General features: G+C 40.8%; 1 protein-coding gene across 1 annotated transcript in view; it reads right to left on the bottom strand.

Annotated features, from left to right (window-relative positions):
* Positions 1 to 262: 262 nt before the first annotated feature.
* Positions 263 to 10,831, bottom strand: part of COLEC12 (collectin subfamily member 12) — a gene marked incomplete at its 5' end in the record, with an annotated part of 88,429 nt that continues 77,860 nt past the window's right edge. The window contains 6 exons of the mRNA XM_082499220.1: positions 263 to 746; positions 2,014 to 2,159; positions 3,853 to 3,962; positions 4,727 to 4,863; positions 5,311 to 5,799; positions 7,223 to 8,269. Coding sequence (XP_082355346.1) covers positions 727 to 746; positions 2,014 to 2,159; positions 3,853 to 3,962; positions 4,727 to 4,863; positions 5,311 to 5,799; positions 7,223 to 8,269 — 1,949 coding nt within the window. The 3' untranslated portion in view covers positions 263 to 726. The remainder of the gene's footprint in view (positions 747 to 2,013; positions 2,160 to 3,852; positions 3,963 to 4,726; positions 4,864 to 5,310; positions 5,800 to 7,222; positions 8,270 to 10,831) is intronic.

Here is a 10,831-nt window from a genome sequence, read left to right as displayed (position 1 = left end):
AGTTATTTAACCAGAACAAATCATCTGGGAAAGTACAAATATTTCTAACTGGAAAAATATTTCTCTATAGCTGAGCTAGGCCTGACAGCAAACCTTAATGAATTATTAGTACCTTTATTGTTTTCTTTGGCCCCTGTGCACTATATTTGTAAAAAAAGTCAGTAAAAAAGAGAACAATTGTAAAAAGCAAATATTTTGTACAAAAATACAAAGTTTTAAAAGCTCTTAAAAGTATATTCCATATTATTGATAAGAGTTGGACTATATATATATATTTATATAAAATCTATATATTCGTGTATCTGTATAATTTTCCTACATTTGGGATTTTAGCAAATGAAACATACTGTTTGCACAGTTGCTTTATATGTTTTTCTATATGAGTGACCAGCAGTCTTACTCAGATTGACAGAATGTCTTTTCTCAGAAGACAAAAGTTGCTTATGTATGTGGTTACTGGTTGGGAAGAAAATCTATAACAGAATTAGTCCAACAGTATTTCCTGATGTTGTGGGTTGAAAGGCCTCAAATAATTGCAGGATGCTGGAGAACAGTTGCTGCTGAATTCCTTTATGCATTTAAACCAGTTTTCAGTGCTTGCTTTTTTTTGTGTGTGGTTTTTTTTTTTTTCCCCAATTTTGGTAGGCAATGTTGCTCTCTCCCAGAATTTTCTTCTTTTTTAGGTAAATTTCCATAATAGGTAGGTATCTGTAAAGTCACAGCCTATTACACTCCAAATATTTGCCCTACAGTATGAGAGAAAAAAAGAAAAACAAAGAGAAAAAAATCATGTTAAAAACCTTGAAGATTAAATGCATTTCCAAAAAGAAAACTTACAGAGATCGAGGTATGTTAAAAATTTAAGTGGTTTCATATTCAGATCCTGTAAGTCCTGGAGGATAAATATTTGTAAACCATGAAGTTTTCCTAAAATAACAAATGTATGTATACAAATGTATGAAAACCAGGGCAAATTACATTGTTACTTACACATGGTCCTTTACTCTGGACACACAAACAGTTATACACACACAAAGCTTATTCCGCACTTTGGTTTGGTTTGGTTTAGGGGGGCATTTTTTATGGATGGGATGTAATTTTGGCTCTAGCTGACATTTCCAGCTGCCTTCACTGAAATTCAGCCTATATGCTTGCAGCTGGAACAGCCAAGCACCCTTGGCAAAGCCATGTTTAAATAAGTGGCGTTGAGGAGAGAATGTTTTGGGCAGAGCCCCACCATGAACACAAATACCGCCTAGCTCTGTGGTGATGGGGCCGGGCTCTAAGCAGCCATTAAGAATGACCTGCCCTCTGCCATTGCAGAAATGCCCATATAACCAGAAAGAAATGCCCCGTGGCGATCACCTGGGTGACTGCTCAGCCACTTTGGCATATGAGTCCTTCACACCAACTGCAACAGAAGAGTTGCTTATGGCCTGTGGACGCAGCTTCTCAGCCCTATGGGACATCTGGCAGGGGTGGAAATATTAAGACCTCCTTAGCAGTCACCAAGTGCCTCCTGTTGCACAAATGCTCAAAACATAGTCATTTTGGTTTTCAAAGGCTGGTCCCTGAGCTATCCTAAGGCCAGCTTTTCTCCCTGCAAGGCCATTGAGCCTATAAAAACAGCTTCTAGTGTGGCCAGGGTCTGGAGCACATGTGTCAAATCACGTTTGAAATTTTAGGCACGTTTGAAGTCTACAGGAGATGGTCAAGATGCAGAGCATGCTATGCCTACAACCAGCTTGAAGGCTGCTCTTTTCTTGTGGTGAAAGAGCACAAGGTTTATTGCAATAAATCCAGCATTTGCATTGTACAGTGTATTAGAAAAGCCCACACTGGGCTGGATCTGAGTAGAAGTGCTCCAAGTGTGATTCTCCTTCTTCCTCAACAAGGCACTGCTATAACATATAGCCTTATGCCTGGATCTTCTCCCCTATAGCTGTGGAAAATGTACTTGAATTTGTCCTCCTAGGGGTAGGGTGAAATAATCAAACCAAGTGCCTTGCTTACCTTTGTCCATGTCTTTTTCGCAAATGAAATTGTTAACATCTTCACAGTAAAAGTCATTCCAGAGCCCAGCATAGATTAACCCGGCACAATCCTCCCCTGGCCCGTGTCCATGGCTCCAGTTATCAGGTTGCCCAGTTTTCCAGTTTCTTTCAACCAAAAAGCAAGAGATACGATTGCACAACGCAGCACACATGACAGTTTTTCACCGCAAGAAATTAACGAAAACATCATGAGATCTGTTCTGAACGGGAAATACACGTTGAAACAAACAATACATGACTCTTGCTGAAAATGGAAAACAGATGTATTACAGAGAAGGGAATCTATTCGGCCTCAGGCTGCCAAAACTCAGAGACCTAAAATTAGACCGATGAACATTTTAGTTTCTGAATGTACATGCACATACAGTGGGAGTGCTCCAATCCTGCAAAGCCTGCGCGCTGCGTTCCTGCCGGCAGATGGGACTGAGAAGAGCCGGCAGGCTCACGATGGCTGCCCAGGATGGCAGCACCCTGCCATCGCTCACTGCAAAGGTGCTCAGCCCTTCAACAACACTGAGGCAGGCCTCTCGGGGGGCATAGTAAAGATTTATCTGTTTTACAGACCCACATTTGGATGGGAAGTGAATTTTTGGACTTATAAGGAATGTAAAAAGTGTATATATACGCATATCTTTTGAGATCATTAGCTTTGATGGTGAAACTTAATGCAGCATGTAAAAACCTTGCAGCAAGTGTTTCCTCGTCCTGTTTTTGTTTAACAAGTGAGAAACGCTTCCAACCTCGGGACTTAAAAGCTCCATTCTCCTGAAGAAACAGGTTGTTGAAGGGAGCTTGTGATTGCTGGCTGATACGGTCCGTGCTCAGCTAAAAAACATGCCTGCCTGACACAGAGCATCTGACCAGGCACCTGGGAGGACACACAGCTTTCCAGAAGTAATGAAATACTTTGAAAATCAGTAACTGACATCTCTGAGGTTACAACAGGGCACCTAAAACCACGGTGTAGTGAAAAACCTATTGAAAGCAGTGGCTGAAATGGGAATCAGTCACAGTGCTGCCATAAAGAGAAAGAAAGATGAAAACGGGGAGGGAGAAAAAGGGAAAAATATTACGGCTCATTTGAAATACATCTGACTTTTTCCATGTTTCTCATCAAAATGAACACCAATGAGATCACAGCTAATCATTTCGTAACATCTGACTGACTGTAGCCTGTTTTTCTGGAGCACAGCATGCTCAGCTCTATAAACTCTTCAGTCCACTCAGTATTAAAAATTTGGGTGGTTGCAATCTGTTCCATTTAGGACAAATTAGGTGTAGCCTTAGGATTCCTGGAGAGCTGCCAGTTCAGCTCTCAGCTGGCCAAAGCTTAGACACCCTCGTTTCATGCATTTTCCTTATGTTTAATGCTTTCCATTTGGATTTGGGCTTTATCTAAAGGCTGGTCATTTTTTATCAAAATGAGCGCTCTATTTATAGCCAGTTGTAATGCAAATAAGGAAAATTCAAACCAAGACAGCAAAACTGTCTGTGCTTTCTATCTCAACTTTGTAATAAAAGTCAGGAGCAAATGTTTTGGCAAGAAACACTGTGCTGTGTCGTTCTGGGATTCTTTCATTCAACATTCAGTTTTCTTCCTGGCAAGGAAAGAAAGCCTTGTGCATGGAGAAGGGAAAGAGAAAAAAACAGTTCAGCAGCACCCTCAGTAATGAATTATTTCATTGGCATCTACAACCCTCTGGATCCATTGGATAATTTCTAGATGCTGCTTTTAGAAGTGTCAGCAAGAGTGGTAGCATCTGCAGAAAATAAACACCATTGTTTTTTATTTACGTACGTGTAAACTGGTAAGGATCCATCCAGCCATCTCCATTCATTTTCCTTCTCTGAATCCGTTAGTCCAATCCAGAAGCTGCCTTTCCCCAAAATCTGCCTTTTTATCCATTGCTGTGGAAGAAAGATCATGGTCCATAGCAAACAAACACAACTGCCTGTGGAGCCAGTAAGCTACTCTGGTTTCATGAGTGTCTTTGTTATCAGAATAGGAAGGCCCAGAAATACTTTTCTAAGCTGAAGATACATTTCAGGAGTTGGTCTTGCAACCCCTTACCCACACTAGAATCCCCTGCAGTGTTTGCATGTGAGATAGAGAGCTAGGCATGACAATTAGGTTGATGTAAAGTCACAACCCACGTCTTATAGACACTAATTGAACAAAACCCAAAGAGTAAGCAGTTGTATGTTGACATCCCCACTGCTACGTAGCCATCAAATAATTATGTTGAACAGTAGTAAAAGTATAGCTAGATTTATAGTCAGATTAAAAATATTTTTGGGTCACCGTGGTCTTAGGCTGCATGTATTAAATCAGACAATTTAAAATTAAATTATATTCACCACTGCAAAAAATACATTCTGGATAATATGCAAGGCATAATGGACTCCATCGTTAAAGGTTCAAAACTCCTACAATTCTTGCCAGCCTTCCTGGCTGCTCTGTGCCCACCACCTGGCTGCTCACACTGCCCTTCTACACATGCAGAAGCTGATGAGCAGGCAGAGGGTAGACAAAATGCTAACTGGAGTCAGTCACTGTGTCCTCTTCACTATATGAATTCACGATGCTCTCAGCTTCCCACTTGCCTTGTGGCTTCCACATGTTAAATAACTTCAAACTCTCTCCTTGAAAAACAGAAAGAGAAGGTAATTACCTGCTCCTCTTTGTTGTTTATGATAACCAAACGTGATGCCTTCTCTTCACAGAATAACTTTGCCTCTTCAAAAATTTCTCTTTCAATTGAAAAGTAGTAGCACTTTTCTGTATAGTTCTTCCAATGAGGAGAACAACCTGTGATGTGAATTTTTTTGTGTTAAGTCAGTTACTGATAACTCAACAGGTCAGTGGTAGCTTTCTGCATAGAGCCAATAATAAAGTGGAGGATCCCTTACTCATCTACAGCATGCTGCCACCTAAATTACTTACAGTTTGGGAATTTACTTATTAGGATCCTGACTCTGTGAAACCAACGCTAAACTGTGTGGTCAAGGGGATTATTTATTACTCATACTACTGCTGCCTTTTCTTTAACTATAAACGTTAAGTTAAATCACTTTCCAGTCATCAGAAGGAAGACCAACAGGTATGGCTTCACATAACAGGGCTCTTGGTGATAAATCCCAGAGATTTAGTATAAGGTAGCAGAGGTTATTTGAACCAGTAACTAAGTGGTGAGCACCCTCCCCTACATATATTTGTATTTCAGTAAAAAATGCACATGGTATGTTGACAGCTTACCATTAGCCTCGGGCACCGACGTAGGTTCACTCTGTAATGCCATTGGCATCCCTGGACCTGGCGGCCCTGGTGGGCCAGGTGGGCCCTTTGGACCAGGCAGCCCAGGGACTCCAGGCAGCCCAGGTAGTCCTCGAGGTCCTGGTACCCCTGGCTCTCCCACAGTTCCTTGCAGGCCTTGAAATCCCGGTGGGCCTTGTGGCCCAGGTGGACCATCTTTGCCTTGTGGACCTGGTGGCCCTGGGTCTCCGCTTGGTCCAGGCAGACCCGTCTTGCCAGGAGAACCTCTCTGACCTTTGGAGCCAGGCGATCCTCTTGAACCTTTCCCTCCTTTTTCTCCTGGTGGCCCAGCTGGCCCAGGTGGGCCCTTTTCACCTGCAGGTCCTGGTGGTCCGGGCTCTCCTTTCTCTCCTTTTTGTCCTTTTAGGCCAGCGGGGCCAAGAGGACCTTGAGGGCCTCTGTCACCTTTAGGTCCTCTTGGACCAGGAGGGCCTGAAACAATGTAAGCATGCAAAGTGGGGATATGAACAGAAACCAAAACAAAGAGCCCATGTGGGGTCTTTGTTTAATATATCTCAGACCAGCAACACTGGATATTCAGCACTGTGAAAACCAGGCTAACAGCTACTTCGAGCAGTGCTTGTAAAAATATGTTTGCTTCTCAGGCACTATATACCGTTGCTCTTTCCTCAGCCCCCATGAAATACAGGATACAGAAGAAAATAATCTGATGCACCTTGTCCTGTGAACTGGACAGTGACACCATGCCTCAGGTGACCAGCCGAGGTGCCAGTCCCTGCAAGACACACTCCATGCTGCTGATGCACACTGTCCTGGGTGTTGATGCTCCCGTTCCCTCACTCTGCTATGCTCCCTTTTCCTTCTAGCCCCATCTCTCTGCTTTTAGACTACAGGACTCTTTCTCCTGCAATGACCCCGTTTGTTGCTCTGTCAATAATGGGTTGTCAAAAAGAGACAAAACAATGGATAGTGAGCAATAGGGCAACTGTGGGAAAGACCAGAAGTACTAGTTGCTAACTGGCCGGCTATAACAGGAAAGAGAACAATACCCACAACAGGAGACAGCAATATTGTGACAACAATAAACAAGAAAATAAATTTGGATTCTGATCGTGGATGAGCAAATGCCTTGCCAATACTCCCCCTCCCCATCCTGCATCATTTACATTCCTCCAGAGATAAATTCCTAACCTGGAGTCATTTAGGCCTGGCTGAAATGAGAAAGGTTAAGGTTGCTGACATATATCTTGGCTCTATATCAACCTTAGTTTATTTGGAGCAATGTATTTATATTTGTGATTAGAGTTTTAGGCCTGACTGGTTCACAGCAGGTTGGAAATATGAGCATTCTTTTCATTTGGGATAATACTTGGCTGGGATAAACCTCCTAAACTTGATGCTATTTATTTCTGGAGAAAATAAAATATCCCGGGATTAAAAACTAAGCAAAGTAGGATGTTTTCTGGCAGACTAACAACTGGCTTAAAGTGAAATAGCAACTTGTTTTTCAGTAAGGGTGGACCTTTCTGGGAATAGTCCAACGTATATTTTTTAGCCATTTCCTCCTTAGCAGGGATTGGTTTCTTGAGGTTCCACACCTTCACTAGCTTATTTTAGAAACTAAATCAAAAGCAGAACCAGTCAGTCAGTCACTCAGAATAAAATTTGCTAAGTCAGAACCTTCTTTCATAACATCCCCATTCTAGGTATGCAGAGAAGGCATAGCAAAAATAGTAAGGAACATCCAAGCTACATTTACATTTCCAAAGTTTAGGATTAGATAATGGAAAACTCTGTACCGGCATGCGCTAACTAACTTCCACAGAACAAAAGAAGTAATGCAAGCAGGCATTCAGCATAGACCATTATGGGCATCATTAGAGATGCTGCATACCTTGTAGGATAGTGAAGTTCTTGATGAGCTGGCCATGTTTGGAATCTACCAGCTTCATTTCTTCCATGATTACTGACAAATTGGCAACTTCAACATCTAACCTTGACCTCATCAAATCCTGTTGCACCTTGAGAGATGCAGAGTCTAAGCGAATATTGGCTAGTGTGCTGTTCATAAAAATCAGCTCATCTGAATGTTTACTTAAGGTGTCCGTACAAGTTGTCCTGACCTCATTGAGATTGCTAGTCAGTGTCCGTAGATGATGAGCAGTGTAGCTGATGTTGCTGATGATATTGACTATATCGGTTTCAAAGACTTGGAACCTCTCTTCTAGCTGGTTGAATTTGGCAGAAGTTCTGTTTTCATATTCTTTATGCTGTTCTTGGAGATCCTTTAGATTTTGTTCATTGGCTTGGGCAATTGTGGTGATATTCTCCATTTGCCCACTGAAGGAGCTGAGCTGATTGTTCATGTCTTCAAGTGTATCATTGTTAGCTTTTGCCAATGCTGAGTTGTTGGCAGCCAAAGTCTGCAAGTTTTGTACTTTCTCCTTAAGCCAGTCAGTGTCCTTCCGGGCTTGAAGGACAACCTGCTGCAGGTTTTGAAAGTCATTCTTGATTCTTAAAATAGCTAAGCTTGTATCTTCCATTGACTTCTGCAGGACACTGATAAGATTTCTTTGCTGTATTTGTGTCAGGTTTAAGTTGTTCAGGTTCATGATGACCACGTTATGAGAATGCACTTGGTTTTGCAAGTTTGTTTGAATATTACTTGTGTCTTGTTGAAGATTGTTGATATAGCCAGTATATGCCTGAAGAGTCTTATTGACACTGATGATCATGAAAGAGTTACTATCTAAGGCACTTCTCATTTGGCTCTGTCTATCATCTAATACATTTCCAGACTCTTGCAGCTTCTCCAGTGTATCTTTGTTTCTGGTAGTTTTCTCTGCAATGTCATGAAGCTGCTGACGAAGAGCCAGTATGTCAGATCTGAAGCTAGACAGTTCAGTGTTAGTATTCATGGCTTTTTGTCCAGCTTGGTCGTCTGTTGTACAGAAAAAAAAATTGAAAGGCTTTAGGATGATTTTTTTAAACCACAGTATAAAAAAGCATGGTCCATTTTAAATATAGTCAAAAAGTTCTGTCAAAAAAACTTCTATGCTATCTATTCTAGAAAAGAAAAACCGCTAAGGAAAGTTCTGACACTAGACAGAGAAAAAATCAGAGACGAAGACCTTCTGTCTTGTTGAGGAGGACAAAATGGTGATTCTGTTGTCATATACAGGAAAATCTGCCGTTAGAAACTGATGAATATACTCAGTCAAGTAGTGCTTGTATTCTCAGTGAAAACTGAATTGTAAGCAGAATTCAAAATATTAAAGAGGTATCAGTAAGTTATGTTTTGAAGTTACAACTGGCTATTGCTAAAAGCTCAGAGGTAAATTTTAGCTATTCATATTTTCTTCCTCCTTTTTTTGGCAGGTGGAATGTCTTCACTGTGATTTAGTACATATTGTTTTAATTTTTTTAAATCTTGTGTTTAGTTTTAAAAAGGTTCTATTACCTGTTTTAAAACAATCTGGCTTAGAGACAAAAGCTTTGCCAGCAGGCTAGTCCATATATGACAGGATATGATGTATTTCTGTTTCTCTCTCTAACATACTACTATTGCTTTTAATGTCATTTATTTTGCTATTATTGTTTCCTCATGTTCTGAGTTTCAGGAAGGCAAAACCTTTAATCTTAGAGGAACATCTCCGCTCTTGCTTACACTGCTCTACAGTATACTTCTGAGAGCTTGCCTGAGTGTGATTAAGCTTTTGAGGCTGCACAGCCTCATAGGACATAGAAATGTCCTATGGACATTTCTATGTCCTCACAGGACATAGAAACCAAGGAAATAAGCAGTCAACACTCACTCTCAGGGAAGATTCCCTTTCTTGACCTCAATCACTTCCCTCTCCTACACACGGTCCATATATTTTTGGCCTCATCTAAGTATAATAGCTATATTTATGAATTATGCAGTCTGAAGTCCATCAATTCTGATGACTCCAAGAGAGGGCAGAATGGCTTTCATAAACTACAGTGAATTACAGCTGTGTATGGAGCTTTCTTCCAGGGTATCTGAATGAGGCATGACGGCGACCATCAAATAGTGGCTTGTGAGACTTCAGTCTGAAGTGTTTATGTAGTCTTTCGTGAATGGACATCTTCCCAAGCACAGTTCCTCTCCCTGCCACTTGCCTTACTCCAGAATCTTCTCGGCTCAGACTCTGTTTACCTCTCGGTTATAGCTCAAATTATATTATGTTCCTCACACAGCTCTGACGACTGCCAGGTCCACATACAGCTAATCCCTGAAGGCCTGTCTTTCATTCACCACATGCTGTTACCCTTCTGGCCCTACAGCAGTTCTCTTACCTTTATGCCTCCCACACACATTGCCTCATAACGTTATTAACTTCCTCCATGGCACTTCCTCCACTTAAATGGGAACTGATGGTGCTGAGCATCTCACATCCATCCAGCAGCGTGCAAAAATGTGTGGGTTTGAATGACTCAAGGGTGCTCCAAGTTGTGAAAATTTAATCAGCATAATATAATAACCCAAATATAACCCAAAAGGTTGCATGTGCTTTCAAATGTAACATTTGCTTCTGTATATGTATCAGTAAAATACGTGCCACTGAATTACTCCATGTCCTTGAACTAAATGCAGTGTGAAAATACTTCAGAATCCAGCTATTTTTTTGAGGGGAAAAAGTTGTAAAAATGTATGATCAAGCTGCAAGCAAGTAAGTTTTCCTAGAAATGTACGTCTCAATATGTGGTTTATGAAGCTAAACAAAATTTATTTCAAGAAGCACATGCATGTATGTGCATATTAATATTTATCTAAGAACTAATTATATAAATTGTAAGTCTATGTATATATAAATTGATAATAAACAACTCTGGTTCCTTTCCAGACAAGGAACAAAGGTACAAATGTACACTTAGTAAGTAGAAGCCTTATCTATGATCTTTTTCCATCTTCCTGCAAATTGAGAATTGTGATAGCACTTGCGAGACGTGAACTCATAACAACTTTGTGTCCGGTATTGCCTGAGATAATTAAGAAACATTTTATGGAAGTAATCAACTTGCCTCAGGCATAAAAGTTTTGAACAGATGATTATTTGTGCATCCCTTAAAATGGCCTTCAGTTTTGAATCTTAATTGCTAAAACAGCATCAGGATGACTGGGTGACAGACTTTCATTTTATGCAGAATCTCTTGTGCTGTGGAACAGCTTCTGCTATGTTTTACATCTCTGCCTCACAGAAGACTCTCTCCCGAGGGCAATCTTTAAGTGTCTGTTTATTTTAATATAAATGATTTCAGAGTGACTTCAGTGGGAACTGTAAATACTGAAGTATGCTTAAAATGCTGTCCTAAGTAGAGGTGATCTTAACTATTTTTAAGTGCTTTCCCAAGCACTTGAGAAATTGGAATAGAAGTGCTGTATCTTGTCATAGCCAGAGATTTTTCAGACAAATTTCCTGCCGCTATCTGCCAGGAGAACACCCAAAGCCATAATACAAAGGGGCTTTGCTTGTGTGTA

The sequence above is a fragment of the Vanellus vanellus genome, assembly GCF_965231255.1.
Source record: "Vanellus vanellus genome assembly, chromosome: 2".
NCBI lineage: Eukaryota > Metazoa > Chordata > Aves > Charadriiformes > Charadriidae > Vanellus > Vanellus vanellus.
This window is presented reverse-complemented; position numbering and strand designations above follow the sequence as displayed.